The sequence below is a fragment of the Mandrillus leucophaeus genome, unplaced genomic scaffold (assembly GCF_000951045.1).
Source record: "Mandrillus leucophaeus isolate KB7577 unplaced genomic scaffold, Mleu.le_1.0 Scaffold70, whole genome shotgun sequence".
NCBI lineage: Eukaryota > Metazoa > Chordata > Mammalia > Primates > Cercopithecidae > Mandrillus > Mandrillus leucophaeus.
In genome coordinates this window covers 2,951,965-2,972,768 of record NW_012107586.1, presented here as the reverse complement: position 1 = coordinate 2,972,768, position 20,804 = coordinate 2,951,965, and the positions used below count along the sequence as shown (strand labels likewise).

The 20,804-nt window shown below is 49.2% G+C and overlaps 1 protein-coding gene across 1 annotated transcript in view; it reads right to left on the bottom strand.

Moving 5' to 3' along the window:
• Window positions 1–141: 141 nt before the first annotated feature.
• The window catches only part of RUFY4 (RUN and FYVE domain containing 4), a 22,376-nt gene continuing 1,713 nt past the window's right edge, over window positions 142–20,804 (bottom strand). Inside the window, exons 2-10 of the mRNA XM_011964687.1 lie at window positions 19,995–20,120; window positions 19,609–19,715; window positions 19,127–19,270; window positions 18,635–18,704; window positions 16,764–17,411; window positions 15,974–16,080; window positions 8,473–8,619; window positions 2,334–2,444; window positions 142–324 (exon numbers count right to left, since the gene is read on the bottom strand). Of these exons, the coding sequence (XP_011820077.1) occupies window positions 222–324; window positions 2,334–2,444; window positions 8,473–8,619; window positions 15,974–16,080; window positions 16,764–17,411; window positions 18,635–18,704; window positions 19,127–19,270; window positions 19,609–19,715; window positions 19,995–20,120 (1,563 nt within the window). The 3' untranslated portion in view covers window positions 142–221. The remainder of the gene's footprint in view (window positions 325–2,333; window positions 2,445–8,472; window positions 8,620–15,973; window positions 16,081–16,763; window positions 17,412–18,634; window positions 18,705–19,126; window positions 19,271–19,608; window positions 19,716–19,994; window positions 20,121–20,804) is intronic.

The window sequence follows — 20,804 nt, the reverse complement described above, 5'->3', positions numbered from 1 at the left end:
AGCACTGAGGGCTTCGCCAAAGTCACCTGGCTCCTTGTGGTAGCTGCAGGGCTGGAACCACCCCCCACACCCTACTCTGCCCACAGAAGTGCTGGTGCCTTAGATCTCCAATGTCTAGAATTCGGACTGGACAAACAAGAGGGCTGGGAAGAGCTACAGGCAGGGAGTGGATTGAGTGGGATGGGCAAGCGGGTGGGAGGCCAGTTGTGGGCTGGTCTTGGTCAGGTGACCTGGGCTTCTCCTCCCTGGGCACAGGGTGGGCAGCAGCGGTCTCTCTTCTTGTAATCTGCAGAGCAAGCGTGGCAGAGCAGGCCTCCGCAGAGCCTGGAAGGCAGAGGCAGGGAAGCCTGGGGTGGCCTCTGCAGCTGGCACTTCCCCAAGTGGGAGCTGAGGTCATGGAGTTCCAGCATCTTCAGGTCCACCTGAGACATCTGTTTCTCATCTCCCAGTGGAATGCCCTTGGTCTGTCTCAAGAGGTCTCCCCTCTCCTGAAGGGTGTCCTGATGCCCGACCCCTCCAGAGCCTCCACCTTCACATGGTAGCTTCTCCTGGTGGCTCACTTTCCTCTCTCCCAAGGCTGGTCCTAGCACTGTGCTCACAGACGAAGGAGGGGGAGCAGCTTACACTGTACAGACGCTCCCTTCCGGATGAGAGGCCCATTTCTTGGTCAGTTCTTGGAGGGGGACCCAATCCTGCCCCCCGGACCCCACTCCTTATCTGACCCTTCTGCTCTTCTCCTTCATGGCTCTGCTTAGTGTTGGAAGTCAGATATGGTAGAATGAGTGGCCAGCTGTAAGTGGCCTTTTATAAACACCCAGTTGCTGTGTCCCTCCCTTCCCTGGGGTGGGTGGGGGCTGTCAGCTGGTGGAAACTGGGCTGTCCCAGAGGGAGGAATCTGTGCCCTTCCCTTTACCTGCATGGATACCGCCGGGACAATCGGCCAAAGATCTTGCTACAGGCCACACAGCACCCAGGGGCCATGGAAGAAAGATGTTGGAGCCTCTGCCACAGGCGGTCCTTCTCTCTGATGGGGGATGAAGGTGGGGAGACATAGACAGAGACAGAGATCAAAAGACAGAAATGGGAAATGACTCAGACAGAGAGACAGAGAGGAACAGAGGGAATCACACAGACAGGAAGAGAGAGACAGAGAGGGTGATGGAGGGAATCACATGGACACACAGAGAAATAAAAAGAGATTCAGAGACAGGGACAGAAACAAGAGCAGAGACGCAGAAAGACAGAGACACAGCAATGGAGGGGGATACAAAGATGGACAGAGAAAGATGGTTACTCAGAGAGAGAGGGGCAGAGAGAAGGGGAAAGAGGGAGAGAGAGACAGAGAGAGAGAGAGAGAGAGAGAGAGAGAGAGAGAAAGAGAGAGAGAGAGAAAGAGAGAGAGAAAGAGAGAAAGATAGAAAGAGAAAGACAGAGAGAAATGAAGAGACAGTGAGAGACACATACAAGAGATCAGAATGCGTCTGACACCTGGCCTCCTCTTCGCCCAAAATAACCTTGACCCATGATTTAAGGATCCATTATTTAAGCACAAAGGAGTGCTCCCTGATCACAGAGCCCTCTGGGGTTTCTTGCTCCAGACACTTACAGCACATGTTGCCTACTGTCTCTTATCTGGCACTTAGTACAAACTGCCTTGGTATTTATTTAGGCACAGGGTGGGCAGCAGCGGTCTCTCTTCTTGTAATCTGCAGAGCAAGCGTGGCAGAGCAGGCCTCCGCAGAGCCTGGAAGGCAGAGGCAGGGAAGCCTGGGGTGGCCTCTGCAGCTGGCACTTCCCCAAGTGGGAGCTGAGGTCATGGAGTTCCAGCATCTTCAGGTCCACCTGAGACATCTGTTTCTCATCTCCCAGTGGAATGCCCTTGGTCTGTCTCAAGAGGTCTCCCCTCTCCTGAAGGGTGTCCTGATGCCCGACCCCTCCAGAGCCTCCACCTTCACATGGTAGCTTCTCCTGGTGGCTCACTTTCCTCTCTCCCAAGGCTGGTCCTAGCACTGTGCTCACAGACGAAGGAGGGGGAGCAGCTTACACTGTACAGACGCTCCCTTCCGGATGAGAGGCCCATTTCTTGGTCAGTTCTTGGAGGGGGACCCAATCCTGCCCCCCGGACCCCACTCCTTATCTGACCCTTCTGCTCTTCTCCTTCATGGCTCTGCTTAGTGTTGGAAGTCAGATATGGTAGAATGAGTGGCCAGCTGTAAGTGGCCTTTTATAAACACCCAGTTGCTGTGTCCCTCCCTTCCCTGGGGTGGGTGGGGGCTGTCAGCTGGTGGAAACTGGGCTGTCCCAGAGGGAGGAATCTGTGCCCTTCCCTTTACCTGCATGGATACCGCCGGGACAATCGGCCAAAGATCTTGCTACAGGCCACACAGCACCCAGGGGCCATGGAAGAAAGATGTTGGAGCCTCTGCCACAGGCGGTCCTTCTCTCTGATGGGGGATGAAGGTGGGGAGACATAGACAGAGACAGAGATCAAAAGACAGAAATGGGAAATGACTCAGACAGAGAGACAGAGAGGAACAGAGGGAATCACACAGACAGGAAGAGAAAGACAGAGAGGGTGATGGAGGGAATCACATGGACACACAGAGAAATAAAAAGAGATTCAGAGACAGGGACAGAAACAAGAGCAGAGACGCAGAAAGACAGAGACACAGCAATGGAGGGGGATACAAAGATGGACAGAGAAAGATGGTTACTCAGAGAGAGAGGGGCAGAGAGAAGGGGAAAGAGGGAGAGAGAGACAGAGAGAGAGAGAGAGAGAGAGAGAAAGAGAGAGAGAGAGAAAGAGAGAGAGAGAGAGAGGAAGCCAGAGGATTGGAGAGAGACAGAGAGTGACATAGAGAAGTTGAGAGATATATAGAGGGAGAGAGACACACACAGAGAAATAGACACAGAGACAGAGAAAATGGAGACAGAGGGGAAGAGACAGATACGGAGACAGATGGAGAGATAGAGAAAGAGACACAGGGGCCAGAGAAAGACAGAGAGAAATGAAGAGACAGTGAGAGACACATACAAGAGATCAGAATGCGTCTGACACCTGGCCTCCTCTTCGCCCAAAATAACCTTGACCCATGATTTAAGGATCCATTATTTAAGCACAAAGGAGTGCTCCCTGATCACAGAGCCCTCTGGGGTTTCTTGCTCCAGACACTTACAGCACATGTTGCCTACTGTCTCTTATCTGGCACTTAGTACAAACTGCCTTGGTATTTATTTACGTGTATGCCCTTGCAAAACTGATTTCACTGCCTTTTTTTTTTTTTTTTTTTTTGAGATGGAGTCTCACTCTGTTGCCCAGGCTGGAGTGCAATGGTGTGATCTTGGTTCACTGCAGCCTTGACCTCCCGGGCTCAGGTGATCCTTACACTTTAGCCTTCCAAGTAGCTGGGACTATAGGCGTGTGCCTGGCTAATTTTTTGTAGAGCTGGGGTTTCGACATGTTGCCCAGACTGGTCTTGAACCCTGCCTCAACCTCCTAAAGTGTTGGGATTACAGGCATGAACCACCATGCCCCGCCTTCACTCCCTTTTGAAAGGATATTTAGGAAGAAGGGTTCTTTTAAATTTGTATCAAAATAATACATACACGTGATTTAAAAATAAAATCATACAAAAGTGCTCATATCAAAACACCTCCCTCTCTCGTTCTCAGTGGCAAACCATTTCTGACATCGTTTTGCTTTCTCTCCTTGAAATTGCTTCCATATTTAAGTAATATGCTCCTTTATCTCCTTCTTTGTTTACCAATAGAGAACATTCTCTACAGAGCTCCGTCCTTTGATATCAGAGGATTTAGCTTATTTATTACCATCCTCACTAACTCACCATCCTCACATAGTTATATTCCTGTTTTTAGTTCCTCTATTGGCTACTATTGTAATTTTTTTCTTTTTTTTTTTGAGACAGAGTCTTTCTCTGTCACCCAGGCTAGAGTGCTGTGGCATGATTTTGGCTAACTGCAACCTCCGCCTCCTGGGTTCAAGTGATTCTCCTGCCTTAGCCTCCCAAGTAGCTGGGATTACAGGCATGTGCCACCATGCCTGGCTAGTTTTTATATTTTTAGTAGAGATGGGGTTTCAGCATGTTGGCCAGGCTGGTCTCAAACTCCTGACCTCAGCCTTGGCCTTCCAAAGTGCTGGGATGACAGACATGAGCCACCGTGCCCAGGCTACCATTGTAATTTTTACAGAATATACTCACATATTTATTTCTTCATCTACTAACTATAGGTAGTATCCTTATGACTCCTGTTCTGTAATATGATGATGCCAGCATCTCTTCCTTTCAACTCACCTCTTTCCTCCACCTTCTAACTTGCCATCTGTTCTCACAGCATCCAAAATGGTAGCCACTACCCCACATGTGGCTATTTACATTTAATTTAATTAAAATATTAATACATAAAATAAAAACTTTAGTTCCTTAGTTGCACCAGCTCAATATTTCAAGTGCTTCATCTCTACATGTGACTACCAGCTACCATACTGGACAGCATAAATATACAACCTTTATAGAACATTCTATTGGATTCTATTCTATACATAATATTGTTAAGGTGGTAGTATTTACGTTCTGTTTCTATAATTACATAATTGCTTTCTGTGCTTTGCTTTTAATTTGATTCTAACATTGAAAAAATTAATGAATAATATTTACATTATTAGATAATATATATACATATTTCTTCCCAACAAGCTAAGATACCTTCTATAACATTTTCCTTCTTGGAAGGCTTTTGGTTTTCTGGGAGTTTTTAATTGCCTTTCTTTTTTCCTTGCATTACTTGCCTTTAACATATTATTTTCCTCCCAATTCTTCATCATTTCAGGTGTTCTCTTGATTCCCTTTCTCCCCAGATACCTTCCTCCTGCGTCCTTGGTCCTTCTGCTACAGTCTGGACTGACTGCTCCCTGGGCTTGCTGCCCACTTGTCATCTTGGGAATTCCCTTTTCTTCTCTCCTAGGCTAAAACAATTTTTTTTTTCCTGAATTCCACATCTTCTCCTTTCTTGGCTTACTTCCTTGTTTTTCTGGAGCACATCCTCAACTAACTTCCTATGAAAGGCTATGTGGGAGGTAAATTTTCTGAAATCTGTCTATGTGAAAATGTCTTTACTCCACCACCTCCCCCACTTCATTCATGGTTTGTCTGGAAACAAGATTCTAGGGCAAAAGTCAGTTTTTCTCAGAACTTAAAAAGAATTGCACCATAGACTGTTTACATGATTTCTACTTCTTTTATAGGTGATCTGTCTTTTTTTCTAGACAATCTTAGGACATTCTCCTTATCTGTTTTACTGAAATTTCATAATGATGTATCTGTGGGCTTTGTTTTGTTTGTCAATTCTTTGCTCAGTGAAATCTTCAAATCTGAAGATCTGTGTCCGTCAGAGCTGGGGAATTCTCTCACATCTTAATTTTTGCTATGTTTCATTTGTTTCTCTCCTCACAGTTAGAAAGGACATTGGAATTCAGAGACTGATTATCTGTATGTTTAATTATTTCTCTCCTGACTCCCATCTCTCTATGCTTTTTACTCTACTTTCTAAGAGGCTGCCTCATCTTTCTCTTCTAATCATTTTAGTGAATTGAGGAAAATTCAGTGATCATAATTTTAATTTAATTTTTAATTTCCAAGAATGTTTCTCTTTTGACAGATGCTTTTTATAGCATCCTGTTTCATGGAAGATGGATCTTTTTCCTTTGCTTATCTTCATCTCTTCCCTTTATGTTCTAGACTCTCCTCAAATATCTGGGGATCCTTGGTTGTCATTTTATGTGTAAGAAAGAGGCAATAAAAGCTGTTTAGAGCTCTGAATAGTGGACAGGAATGGTTGACTAGTGGCTTCCCTTTAGTGGGGACTAGGCAGGGAGCTACCTGCTACAACCAGACACCCAAATGCCAGGACAAACTGGTCTTTTATTTGGGGCACTTAAATTCCTTTAGTGAAGGATCTTTTGGTCATTTGCTTGGGAGATAGGCCCCTGAGTGCTGGATATTCTGCATGTGGGGAGGCAGGCAGAAGGCAGCAGGTATGGACTGTTCTTTCTAATGACTTTATCTCTCATCTGACTTCTGCCATCTGTGGCTCTGGGATCTCTGGATCCTACAAAAAACTTGGGCTTCACACAGTATCCACTTCTCCATCCATTTTCCAGCTTCTGGAAATTAGTTGAAATCTCTCCTCTGTGGTTAGCTCCTCCACTTTTCTCTCCGTTTTAGGTTTTAGTCTTTTATAGTCATTTTAGAGAAATTTCAGGATGGAGAATAGATAAGATGTGGGCAGTCCACCATCCTGACGCAGAAGTCAACCTTGGTGGCTATTTTTTTTCCTTTTTCTTTTCGTTTTTTGCATAGGGTTGTATTTTCCATAAGCTTCTGCCAGGGACATTGTATTACATAGTTTAATGTTTCCTGCCTGAGAACCTGTGATTAATCACCTTTGCACTGGGAAACTAGTGCTGATGAACTAGTATATTTTCTTTGGATGGGAAGTGAGATTTAGTCACTCTGTCTTTCCCTTTTTGATTCTGCTACCAATATGCTCAGTGCTGAGTTCTAATGCTAACCCTAATCCCAACACTTTGGGGGATATATACTTTTTGTTTTCTATTACATGTTCCATTTAATTTTCTTTCTTTCTTTTTTTTTTTGAGATGGAGTTTCACTCTTGTCGCTCAGGCTGGAGTGCAGTGGCATGATCTCGGCTCACTGCAACCTCCACCTCCCGGGTTCAAGTGATTCTCCTGCCTCAGCCTCCTGAGTAGCAGGGATTATAGGTGCCCGCTAACACGCCCAGTTAATTTTTGTATTTTTAGTAGAGACAGGGTTTCACCATGTTGGTCAGGCTGGTCTCAAACTCATGAACTCAGGTGATTCATCCACCTTGCCCTCCTAAAGTGCTGGGATTACAGGCCTGTGAGCCACTGCACCCGGCCATGTTCCATTTAATTTTCTAGTTTTCTTTAACAATCACGTATATATGTCTTTTATTGTTGGCTATCTTAAATTATTTCATGAGGTCAATACTTCACTTTTTATATCTCTCTTCCTCCAAATTGACAGTAAATCCTTTGGAGGAACTATTCCTTAAATTATTGCTTGTCCTTTCCAAGTTGATGTCTCCTTTTTCTCACCCTTAATACCATTTGGATATTGTGTAAGAGGATTTAGTTCTAAATGACCCCTCACCTGAAATCCTAGCACTTTGGGAGGCCGAGCTGGGTGGATTGATTGAGGTCAGGAGTTCAAGACCAGCCTGACCAACATGGTGAAATCCTTTCTCTACCAAAAATACAAAAATTAGCCCAGCATGGTGGCACGCACCTGTAGTCCCAGCTACTTGGAAGGCTGAGGCAGGAGAATCACTTGAATCCGGGAGGTAGAGGTTGCAGTGAGCTGAGATGGCGCCACTGCACTCCAGCCTGGGTGACAGAGCTAGACTCTGTTAAAAAAAAAAAAAAAAAGACCCCTTAGCAACCTTCCAATTTTAATGGAACCTGAGTCCACTGGTGTCCTGTTTCCTGAACTGTATGAGAGAATAACATATGTATGTGAACTCTCTACCCAACTAAAGGGCAGAAATTATGCTTTCCGCATCTTCCCTGTCTCTCAGTGTGCTTAGTGGTTTGGAGCTGACCCTGGTGAGCCCAGCCTCTGGAACCTAGGACAGCTGACCCAGGGCAGGTCCACAGGCCCAGGGCCTGACGACGTCCCGTGGGCAGGTAGGTGTAGGACATGTGATCACCTCTGGGTTCTCCCTGGTGTCTTTTTCCTCCTTCTCCCAATTCCTTCTCAACCCATGGTTCTTTTCTCCTCCCTAACCTCAGTAGGTGTGTGTATGTGGGAGTGGGTCCAGGTGGTGGTGTGCATTATTGTCAGGGGACTCTATACAATTAATATGCTATGTGTCCTAGGTGACCAAGTCTGCCTTTTTTTTTTTTTTTTTTTTTAAATGGAGTCTCGCTCTGTTCCCCAGGCTGGAGTGCAGTGGTGTGATCTTGGCTCACTGCAACTTCTGCCTTCTGGGTTCAAGTGATTCTCTTGCCTCAACCTCCCAAGTAGCTGGGACTACAGGCACGCGCCACCATGCCCGGCTAATTTTTGTATTTTTAGTATAGATGTGGTTTCACTGCATTGCACTGCATTGGCTAGGTTGGTCTTGAACACCCGACCTCATGATCCATCCACCTCGGCCTTCCAAAGTACTGGGATTACAGGTGTGAGCCACTGCACCCGGCCAAGTCTGTCTTATTTCTGACCCTCAGTTTCCTTTTCTGTAAAATGGGGATAACAGCAGGGAGTGGCTAAAAGAAACAGAAGAGTTAGCATATATAAAAGTTCTAGAACCCTGCTTGGGAGCTGTGAGTGGAGTAGAATTCTCATGCTCCGGGCTCCACATTCCTTACCGTTCCCCCATCTGTCTCCCCTTTCCCACTGTCCCCGTCCTTACTGGATCAGTTCCAACACCCGCCTCTTCATGGCCTGGACCAAGTCCCGCTGCCCTCCAAGCTCCTCCTGGTACATGGCGTCCCGCCTCTCAGCCTCCTGTTGCTTCTGCTCCAGCTGTGCCTGCAGCTCGGCTCTCTCTTCCTGACACCTGAGTACAGAAGGAAGACTAAGTTCTCAGGGGGCAAAACTCAGCCTTTGTGCCTGAGCCAGGCTGGGCCTCTGCCGGATAGGGAGCCCATGGGAGACACTGGTGATGCCCCCAGCAGCTGAAGTCCACACACATACACACACACACAACAATACACACCACACCACACACAAAATGCACACACATAATACAATATAACACAAGAGACATAACACCCAACAGAACACCTATATACAATACACACAACACACACAACCCCCACACATTGTAACACACACAATACTACACACAACACATACACACAATGCATATACACAACACAATGACAACACACAATATAACACATACACACAACTCAACATATACACAACACAACACAAATGTAGCCCATACGCATAACAGCATTCACACAAAAACACAACACATATACACAACACAAAACACAATACAACACACACAATGTACTCACACAATACCACACATAACAACAGATACAACACCCAACAGAACACATATACACAACACACACAACATATACACACAAGACAATACACACAACACAACAACCCCTATATATCATAACACACACAATACAACACATGGCACACACACAACACATATAGACAATGCAACAAATACACAACACACAGTATAACACATACACACAACTCAATATATGCACAACACACATGTAACCCATACACATAACACAACACACAAACACAACATATATGCACAACACACATATAACACATACTACACAGCATACACAGACACAGCACACTACATACACGTTCATAATGCACACGTAACAACACATTGTACACACCACACAATCACAATCACACAACACAATGCACATGCATAACATGCACACACAACACAGCACACAACACATGCAATACAACACAAAATGCAACACAGCATATACACAACACACAGCACACACATCTACAACACAATACACGCCCTAATACACACAAGGTATAACAGAACACATATACACAACACAGAAGACACACAACGCTACACGCATATAATTTATACATATAATACAATACATACACACACCACGACACACCACATATCACAACATATATAACGCACACACAATACAATACACACAACACATATATAATGCACACACCACACACATAAACAGAACACAAACAACACAACATATAAACACACACTTGCACAACACATACAACAGACATCCATAAGGCAGACACACAACTCAACATGCACACAATGTGTGTGCGTTTACACACATACATACAATGCACACACCACACACTGAACTGCACACTGTGTGTTGCCTGACACCTACGAACTGACTCCTCACCAACTATTTAGAGAAATGAAAACAGGGCCCTGCCCTGAGTGTTCCTTTAGAGGGAGGGGATGAGCCAACATTTCCTCCTCCCGGCTTTGTTTTCAAACATTTCCATTTAAAATGTAACTTTCTTGAAAGGTGTGTTCACTATCATGGCTGCTCTCTGGAGGGAAGGCAGATACCTGGGAACCCAGGCTGGATGGTCGGTGCCCAGCTGGAAATAATTGTGTGTGGAAGGGGAACAGTGAAGGATTTAGAGCGATTTTTTGCTTTAAAATATTTTTTAAAAAGTTATGTTACATTGTCTTTTCAATTAAAAAGAAATAGTAAAAATATGGCTTTCCTAAATTTGTTTTAGTTTTGGGCTTGGTAGCGTCTCAGTTCCACTCTTGGTTTTTCTTTTTGTCTGTAGTGGTTTTCTGAAAAGTTCCAAGAAGACCACTGGACTGGAAATAAAAAAGACCTGGTCCCAGGGCCCAGCCTCTGGCTCAGTTGGGAGGCCCCTGGCTCAGCTGGGAGGGCGTTGCAATGGCAGATGGCATGGGTGAGAGTCCCGGTGCTCAGGATGCATGTACGTGTCTGTGCCGGTGTGTGTCCTGGGGCTTGAGCGTGTTTGAGTGGAAGAGGCTTGCAAGAGGCTTGACAATGAATTGAACATGCAATTTTAAAACACCCCCTTTTAGCATGTTGCAGGGAAGAAAGTTGGGTGGGCCATGACATCAAACTGTTAGCAGCCCAGCCACTGACATTCCAGAGTTCAGTCACTGCAACCCCAAGAGCGTTCTGGTGCTCAGGCACGGAGCAGGGCCATGTTTTTAATTTTAATGAACATTCTAGTCTTTTGGCATCTCATTTCTTAGCTGCTGACTTTAATTTTCCTGAGCCAGTTTACTTGCCCTGTGATTCTGGGCCCTTAATGTGATCACCGTGGTGTGTGCATGTGTCTCTTGGGTGGGAGAGAACACTTACTTAGCACCTACTGTGTGCCAGGGGATGTTTAGGTGCCAGGAATAAAGCAGAGCCTATGGATCTTACAGTGTTTGCGGCAGGGGTAAAATAAATGATAGACTCGTAAAATAACTAAACTAAGTGCTACGACAGAGACAAAGGAGAGGCTAAGACAGAGACCACGGAGGGCTCTTGGAGAGGCTCCTCAGACAAGGTGAAATGGAAGCTGAACTAGAAGATGAAAAATCAGCAATGTAGAGCCAGGCGTGGGCACATGCAAAGGTCTGCAAGTTGGAAAGAGCTGAGCTTGTTTGAGGAACTGAAAGACGAATGATTCTAGGCTGCCACAAAGGGCAGTGGGGGGCTGGGAAGGCAGGAGAGGAGTGGGGAGGTGGGCAGGACCTGAGCTGTCTGCCAGTGGCCCAGGAAAAGTGGATGTTAATCTCAGTGAAATGGGGAGCCCTGAAGTATTTTAATCAGGGAGTGATGGATACTTCTAGCACATGAGGGGACATGGAAGGGGAATTAGTTTACTGAGCACTTACTATATGCCAGGCCCAAGCTTAGTGTTTTATGGCCCCATTCATTTAGTTTTCACAATTTTAAGAGACAGATAATATAATCCTCATTTTACAAGAGAGAAGAGTAGAACCTCAGAGAGGGGGTGACACTTGCCCAGGGTCACACAGCTTGATGAGTGGAGGGAGCAGAAATCTGGACACAGACCAGCCCAGATCAAAACTCTTTTGCCTCCCTACACCTTCATCCAGGTAAAGCCCTGATCACCAGTGATTCCTGGCACCGGTGCCAAGTGGGCAGCAGGTGGGAGGGAGGGAGGGAAGGATGCTGATGGAGTCTGGCAGGCCTCAAAGGAGCTCAGTGCTGCTGTGCAGGGGTTGGGGGGACATGTGACATCTGCCTAGTTCCCCATCCTGAGGACCTCTTCAGCTGATGCTTGTCCTAATTTCTTTTGCTCGAGGTCTTACTCCCAGCGCAGAGGACACCCACCTGCTTGGAAAGATTGCGTCACGAGCATCTGAGCTGGGAGGAGGAACCCTAGCCATCCCACCGTCTCGTTTTGCAAATCAGGGACCTGAGACCCAGAGAGGGCAGGCCACTGTCCCCAGGGGCCCACAGCCAGAAAGCTGTGAGGTGGGTGTTGGAAGCTCCATGTCTCAGCCCAAAGTCCATTTTCACAGCCCCAAGGGCCTGCCCTGGGCCTGCCGCCTTCAGGTCGGCTGTGGCTCACCTCTGCCCCCAGTCTGTGCTCTGCGTGGGACTTCTACCACCCTTCCACTGTCCTCCATACCACAGCCTGAGTGAGCCTTTAAATACAGAAGTCAGACGGAGAAACGTCCCTGCTCTAAACCCTGCCCCAGCCTCTGGTAGCACAAAGAAGAATTCCAGCACCTCACTCTGCCTTTGAGGCCCCTGCCTCCGGCTCTGCCCCTCTCTCCTCTGCTCAGCCATACCCCGTATGCATTTGGCCTGCCTGTCCACAAACGCATGTCTTCTGGCCATTCCTCTGGCCACAGCACTTCTCACTAATATTTGAACAGTCCAGTCTCTCATGTGGTTGGGGCTTCTGCTCAAACGTCACCTCAGGGAGGACTTCCTGGCCCCCAGTCTGAATGACTATCCTGTCTTTGTCTGCGCCCTTCCCTGCCTTTGTTTCCCTAGCATCTATCCAATGGCCATTGGATCTGTTTACCTGCCTGCCATTGGATTGCTATCTGTTTATCTGTCCCAGGTCTTCTAGAGCAGGCTGGGCCAGGTTTGTTCACCACACCTGCTCATGGCCACTGTGGAAGCATAATAAATGTCCATGGAATGAATGGGTCCCTCAGCACTTCTATTCTCTGTGTTGAGGAACTCATCGCCAGCTTGATGCCCATGGGCTCCTTTCTTGGGAGTGAGCTTTGTCCTTAGCTCCCTGGGTCCCAGGCATCACGGTAGCACATCCTCTTCTGAGCCTCAGGATCAGCTTTACTCACCATCCTTACTCTGAGGACTCCAGGATCGATCTCCCAGCCCACACTTCCCTCCTGAGTTCCACACTCAGCTGCTTGTCCAGCGGTCCTTGTCTAACATGTCTAACAGGTGTCTCAAACATAACATGTTCAAAACCGAGCTCTGACTTTCCCCACAAACCTGCCCCCCCACAGCCCGCACACTTCAGTTAACAGTGACTCTAGCTTTCCAGCTGATCAGGTCGAAAAGCTCAGAGTCATTCTCAACTTCTGTCTTTCTTTCAGACCGCATATCCAATTCCTCAGGAAGTTCTACTTCACACTTCATCCAAAGCCCAGCAGCTTCTCCTTGCTCCATGCTGCCAGCCCAGTCTGAGCACCCCCACTCTCCCTTGCGCGGTAGGGTCCTCACTGGACTCTCTGTGTTCAGCTTGCCTGCTAACAGGCCAACTCCAAGGGGCCTTTAAAACACACATGAAGCCGGCCACCATGGCTCATGCCTGTAATCTCTACACTTTGGGAGGCCAAGGTGGGTGGATCACCTGAAGTCAGGAGTTTGAGTCCAGCCTGGCCAACATGACGAAACCCCATCTCTACTAAAAATACAAAAAAATTAGCTGGCTATGGTTGCGGGCGTCTGTAATCCCAGCTACTCAGGAGGTTGAGGCAGGAGAATCACTTGAACCCAGGAGGCAGAGGTTGTGGTGAGCTGAGATGGCATCCCTGCACTCCAGCCTAGGCAGCAAGAGCGAAACTCTGTCTCAGAAACAAAAACAAAAACAAAACCACAAAACCACCACCAACAAAAAACATGTCAGCCTCTAACAGGCTGATCTATAGAGGAAGTGGACTGGCGTTGCCTAGAGCCGGGAAAGGAATGAGGAGTGGCTGCTAATGGGTACAGGGTTTCTCTTTGGGGAGATGGAAATGTTCTGAAATTGATTGAGGTGGTGGATGCATAACTCTTGAATATACTAAAAACCATTTAATTATTAAGCATTTGAAAAAGCATATAAACATCTTTTTGACATTAAAAAAAGTCAAGTCCCTCTCCTGCTCTGACCCCTCAGTGGCTCCAATCTTCCTCTGAGTCAAAGTCAAGGCCCTTCCGATGACCTCGCAGGCTCTCTCTAACCTGCCTCCTTGGCTCACCTGACCTTTTCCCACATCCTCTCCCTCCTTCACTCTACTGGGGCCCGGAAGGCCTCCTTGATGTTCCTAGAAGCTGCCCTGCCCGTCCCCCATCAGGGCCTTTGTTTTTGCTGTCCCCGCAGCCTGGAACATTCTACCGAATAGTCAAAGGGCTCGATCCTCACTTCCTTCAGGTCTTTAGATCAATGTCACCTTTTCAGGGAGGTCTTCCCTGGCCATGTTACCTTATTAAAATGTAAAATACCACACCAACACGTCCCGTTCCTCTTGTCTGCTTTATGTCTTCTTCTTATAACTTATTCCAATCTGACATCCTAGGTACTTCACTTGCTAATCACATTTATTGCTTCACCCACTAGAATGCGAGCTCCACGAAGGCAGGTGTTTGGCCTGTTTTGTCTGTGAGAGGATTTCCCGTACCTAGGACAGGCCTGGCTCAGAGTGGGTGCACAGAGTGTTTGTGGAATGACTGAATGATGAGTGACAGGTGGCCGGAGCACTGTGGTCTGTGAGACAGGGCCCCCAGCAAAGGGAGCAGCTAGGGCCAGGCCGTATCTCTACAACCTCCCAGCTGCTCCTCCTAGCTTGTCTTGATCCCTTGAAGACTCTCGTGTGGGCAGAACCCCCATGGTCATTTGGGCCCTGAATCATGGAAACCTTTGCTGACCACACTGTGGGCTCAGCTGAGTGTGGAGTGGGAGGAGCCCGAGGGGCCCTTTTGGGTTGATTTCTGGGCTCCTGGGCCTCTCTCCCCTGCGAAGCAGAGAGTCAGCAGGCTTCCCAGTGATTCAGGCTGAATCACAGCTACTCAGGCCCTGCTGGAGTCTGACTGGTGTCTGTTGGACCTGGGGCAGGTGTTAGCCATGTGGGAGGGAGAGACAGGGGCAGGTGGGCAGACCGAGGCACCCAGAGACCTCAGGAGAGAGACACAGAGAGGCTGATTCAGGCCACGGAAGATCTCTGCAGGGAGAAGAGACCTTAAAAAATAAATTATGGGCTGGGTGTGCTGGCTCATGCCTATAACCCTAGCACTTTGGAAGGCTGAAGCTTGAGCCTAGGAATCTGAGGCCGGTCTGCGCCATGTAGTAAGATCTTGTCTCTACAAAAAGAGAGAGAGAGAGAAACTGAGACCCGAGAGACTGAGGACTGAGGGGCATGGTAGAGACAGACAGCGTGCTGTGGGCCCCTGAGGTCAATGTGATGACGGAAGATGAAGACACTGGATGGTGAGAGACACTGAGCAAGAGAAACGGAGAGACTGAAGTGCAGGCACCTGACATGCTGCCTGAGCCAGGCGTCTGAGCCCACTGATTCTGGAGTCAGCCGCAGGCTTTGAATCTCAGCTCCCCTGCTAACTAGCCAATGGTGGGTGAATTGTGCAGCATCTTTGAGCTTCAGCTTCCTCCTCTATAAAATGGGGGTTCTATAGAACTCATCTCATAAGGGTGTTACGCAGAAACACCTACAGCAGGGCCCAGGACATAGTAAATGCTCAGTAAATGATAGCTATGATTATGAGAGGGGGAGAGGTGGCGTAACAGGAAGAAGCAAATGAGACACAAAGAAACCCAGTAAAAGAGGGAGACAGAAAGAGATGGGGGAAAGAAGCCCAGTGGAGTAGGGAGGCAGAGGGTAGAAAAGAGAGAGGAGCTGCCCAGGGGAGGCAGCAGAGGGAGGCAGGGGTGAGGGTGGGAGGGAAGCAGGCCAGGAGGTGGGGCCTCTCCTGGGGCTGCTCTGGGAGGCCTATGAGAAAGGGATGCACAGGGGAGGGAGGGTGGAGCCCTGGGATCAGGAGCAATGCCCTGCAGGCCTCAGATCCCAAAGGTGTGCCCAGCCCAGGATGTGGTGCACGGGAGGTTCTCACAAGACCTCACTGACTTGACCGTGACTGACAGCAGGACTCAGGGAGCACCTCCCGGTGCCCTGTGCTGTGGGTTGCCAAGGTTACCTGCTGAGCTGCTCCCGAAGTGCCTGCAACTCCCCCTCCTGCTTCCTCAGCAGCTGCTCCTGGTGCTGGGCCTGCTCCTCGGCCTTCCGGAGCCCAAGTCTGAGGCTCTGGGGATTGGAAGGAGGGGAGGAGGAGGCTGAAGGAGAAGGACAGAGACCCCAACACTGGGGCTGACCTGAACAACATTCCCAAGAGATCCCAGGCCATGCCCTGGCAGGGCTGGGGACAGTGCTGGGAGCTGTGATGCCTGACTCTGTCCTAGGCCTTGCTTCTGGGTGAGGCTGGGCCACTGTTTCTTCCTTCACTGAAGGGTGGAAGTTGTAAACTCAGAAACTTGCAAGTTCCTGGGTGGAAGCTGAAGGAAGGCTTGATGACAATCTTGAGTGACCTCTAGGAGAAGCATCTACCACAGGAGCAACTAGGTGGGCTCTGCAACAGTAGAACTTAGATTTGGGGACGAGACCTACCATCATGAGGATATGGAACTGGAGAGGAAGTGACTGCCTGGAAGAACTGTTGGGAAGGGATCTCAAACTCCAATGCTACTGGGGCTGGGCAAGAAGTATTGCCAAATAAAGTGGGTTTAGCGTGAGGCAATAGGGAGATGTGGGGACTGTGGTGACCTGAAGAATGTATGGCTTTCAAAGGCATTCCCAAATAATAATCCTGAGTGGGCCAATAAAAATTGATCCATGGGAGGGAATGGTCCCAGGCTACCATTTCAGACCCTCATCTGTGGGCCAGGTCAGAGAGGGGAGAATAACCAGGTATGGAGCTCAACTGTTCTCACCTTGATCTCGTCCTGCAGGGACACCTCGGCTTGCTCCTCCCTTCTGGCCACAAGGGTAACTTCTGTTTGCACATGTGGATTCTCCATGGTAGAGTCTTCCTTTGTTGTGAGTCCCTGAAGGACCCAGGGCTCCCCCAGGATGCTAGAGTCCCCCGATCCCTGCCTGCTCCCCGATACTGTTCCCGCTATGGTCCCTCTGGGGCCGGGCATCAGCAGCCTCTGGACATGACTCCACTCTGGTTCCTTTTCATGAGTCTCCTCTGTTGTTCTCTGACCCTCTGCACCCAGCAGAACCCCTGTGCCCTCAGCCTCCATCCCAATCACCTCCTTCTGAGTGCCCATAGCCCCCTTCCCCTGTCCCTGGGTGCTGGGTGTTGAGTTCCCCAGGAACATCTCAATCCATGGGGTTCCTTCCTCCTGGTCTAGTTGAAGCTCCTCTTCTTCTGGTTCCCACATACTCTGGGGGTACCTATGTCTCCTGGAATTTCCCCCCTTCTTTTCCAAAAAGAAAGGAAGATGCCTTTGCTGCTGGGACCTGGGCAGGCCTCCCAGCTGCTGTCCACTGGGTGCATCTTGCAGACAGACAGCTTGATTGGTGTGTGAGTCCTCAATCTGGACATTTTCGGGCCTTCCATATGCAGCTGGGATCTGCGGAGAGGACCCCAAACCAGTCATCCCTCTCAGCACCAATTCACTGACCTGGTGCGTGGGAGAGGCCACAGCGCTGATCTAATGGGCTTGCTAAATAGATAAGTACCAGGTCCTCTCACTGGAAACTTTGATTTATCAAACCCCAAATCTGACTTTTAGCAACACCCAGGTGATTTGAGCGCCATGCTTTGGTCTGGTGAGGGACAGCAGTACATCCTGATGTCCTTCTCTCCCTTTCTCCTGTCCGCATCCTTCTCCTTCCTGCACCTGGGTCTTGGGTATTGATCTGGCTCCCCCTAAGTTCCACCCACCCCTTTCCTTTAATTTCTTCCTCCTGAACTACACTTCGTGTTTCAGTTTTTTCATCTGCAAAATGGGAATGATAATATCCGGTTTTAGGGTTGTGATGAAATCTTGACTAGACCAACACTCAGCTAAGAGCAACTTCTCAGGAAGCCTTCTCTGTGCTCCCATGTTCCTCTGTTCATTTCTGTGTCACTTACACTGAACTCATATATTGCAATGCTTTTCTTTATGATCTATCTCCATGAAGATACCTTGAACTTTTCAGACCAGAGAACTAATAGTATCTGTACCCAGTGCCTGGAAGCTGGTGGGGGTGCAAAATGTGCTTGTGAGATGATGATAACAACAATGAAGGTGATCACACGGTGCCATGAGGGGAGCGTGTAGCCAGGAGCCCTGTGCAGTGCTGGATGTGAGTTGCCTCAGTTCATCCTCACAATATCCCTATGGGGCAGGACAAGTAACTTGTTCAAGAACCATAGTTTGTAAGGGGTGGGGCTGGAATTCGACCAGGCAACCTGGGTCTTTAGTCGCTTCTTGAACTGAACTGAGTTGTTTGTCTATTGTCCAGTGCAAGGGACTCAGCAGAGGGCATCTCTCTCATCTGTTTCCTGAAGCTTTCAGTGGCCTGCCCCCCTTGGAACTTTCTCCTCCTCTGGGCCCAGTGGCTCCGGCAGAGGGTGCTAGAGTTCCCTTTCTCTCCCAGTGTCCCCACCCCAGGAATAGGAGCCCTCTCCTCCTCTGCAGCTCCCCAGGTCCCTGCTCCACACACTGGCCTCTTGCTCTGTCTGTCCAGTTGGGTCAGGGCTCTCTGTACACTCAGAGGGGGAAGCTCAGTTACTACTCAAACTGGGGACGCCAAGGAGATGGGGAAGAGGCAACTCAGAGTGAAGGCGGGGCAGAGGCAGAGGCACCTTCTTTGGGGCATCTTTGGTTTTTCTGGGTCTCCTTCCCTGGGTTTGGGTGGAACTGGAGCAGCGTGACCTGAAAGTAAAAGAGGCAGGGGGACCCTGGGCTTCTCTTCGGTGGTGGGCTTGGCCCTCAGATGGAGGGTATCCCATCTTTCCACTCGCCCATTCATCCCATGACACTTCCTCCTTCCTGCCCACCCACCCTCATGCATCCCATCCTGCATTCATTTCCCTCCCAGCATCCTGCTATCCATTCATCCTCCAGCCTGCCACCTCAACCACCCAGGAAGTCGTTAGTGAGTGCGTATTCTAGGCTGCATTATGCCATGAATTTGCACTGGGAACATCGAAGTCTAGAAGGATCCAAAGTCATGGAGCAAAAGGAGGCAGAGACAGACGGGGCTGGGGGCCGAGGGCTTGGGGCTCGCCTGGGACCCTTGGTGGCCATGGGATCAGGTGTCAAAAGAAACTTCCCTCCTGGCCGCACCCACTCACTCTGAGAACATGGGCCAGGCTCCATCCAGGTCTGGCTGCTGGAGGTCCAATTCGAAGGCCACCCCATTGAGAGCATAGAGAGAGTCCAGGATGTCTTCTTGGCGTTCTGGGCAGAGCAGAGGGCTCCGGGGTCCATACCATTCCCTGTGTTAACAGTGATCAGAACCTTTGGCCTTTGACCCTGGAGCTATTTCCCTCGACCCCAACCACCCCCACCCCAGCTCAACCTCAACACCGTCATGAGGCTGGTCCCCAGGCAGAGTCGTGGCCCTTCAGGAGCAGGAGGCCCAAGAACCCTGATGCTGCCAGGACTCCTGGGTTCCAACGTCCCTCTGCCTTTTCTCCCTTAATTTTTCCTTCATGACTCTTATCGTAACGGTCCTTGATAGAAAGCCATCCATGGGGGGTGAAGGAGGGCTCTTTTACAAAGGAGGGAAAGTGGCTCAGATGGCATTGGCAGGAGGATGTCCCAGCAGCCCCACCTGGTGAGCTCTGGGTTTAGGAGGCAGAGCTGCAGGGCCTCAGCCAGCTGCCCACGGGCCAGGCAGAAGCGGATGAAGGCACGGCCTTTCCCCAGAGGGGTCTTCAACTGCAGAGTGCACAGGGGCAGAAGGGGGGGTGGTATTAGGACAGAGGGTGCCCAGGAAACACAGAGGGAGAGGACTGGAAGTGCTGGGCAATGGGAAGGGTGTGGGGGGACCTGAGGCCATGGGAGGAAAAGGGTGTCTGGAGGGGTGCTGCGGGCAGGGTTTAGGAGACATGCGGAGCAAGTGAGCGGTCTATGGTCAGTAGAGCAGGATATGGGAGAAGGAGCAGGCCTATGTCCACCCCCACCCTGTCAGCTTTCTCGCTGCCTGGCCCTGGATACCTTGTCCTGGGAACGGACAAAGTGGATTGGCTCCATGTCCACCCGCTGCCGTCGTAGGGCAGTGCAGAGAAAGTCCCAGTAATCCTTCCGAGGCCCCAGGAAGCTCTTCTGCTCTTTCTGGTCAAACTAGAACCAAAATGAGGCAAAGAAAGTGTAGAAATGCTTCCTCCTAGAACACACCCTGCATTCTAGCGTGCTGAGGGGACACCTGCTGGAAGAGAGGGCTCCTGCAGACACACCCGGCATCCGGACCGAGCCCTGTCCTTACTGGCTGTGTGACCATGAGCAAGGTGTTTGACCTCCCTGAGCCTCAGTGTTCTCATTCATTCATTCATTCATTCATTCATTCAGAGGTCCTTATTGAGCACTGACTATGTTCCAGGCCCTGTTCTATGTTCTGGGGATATAGCTATGAACAAATTGACTTCATGGAGCTTACATCTCGATAGGGGAGTTAAGACAACAAACAGATGAGATAAGTAAAGCATCGAGTATGTTAGATAGTGATGACTGCTACGGAGAAAAAAATAAAGCAGGAAAGAGAATGGAAAATGTGGTGGGTGTATGTGTGGTGCGTGGTGTGTGTGGCAGGTGTGTTGAAAATCTAGGGTGTCCAGAAAAGCCTTCTAGCGCCAGGCGTGGTGGCTCAAGCCTGTAATCCCAGCACTTTGGGAGGCCGAGACGGGCGGATCATGAGGTCAGGAGATGGAGACCATCCTGGCTAACACGGTGAAATCCCGTCTCTACTAAAAAAATACAAAAAACTAGCCAGGCGAGGTGGCGGGTGCCTGTAGTCCCAGCTACTCAGGA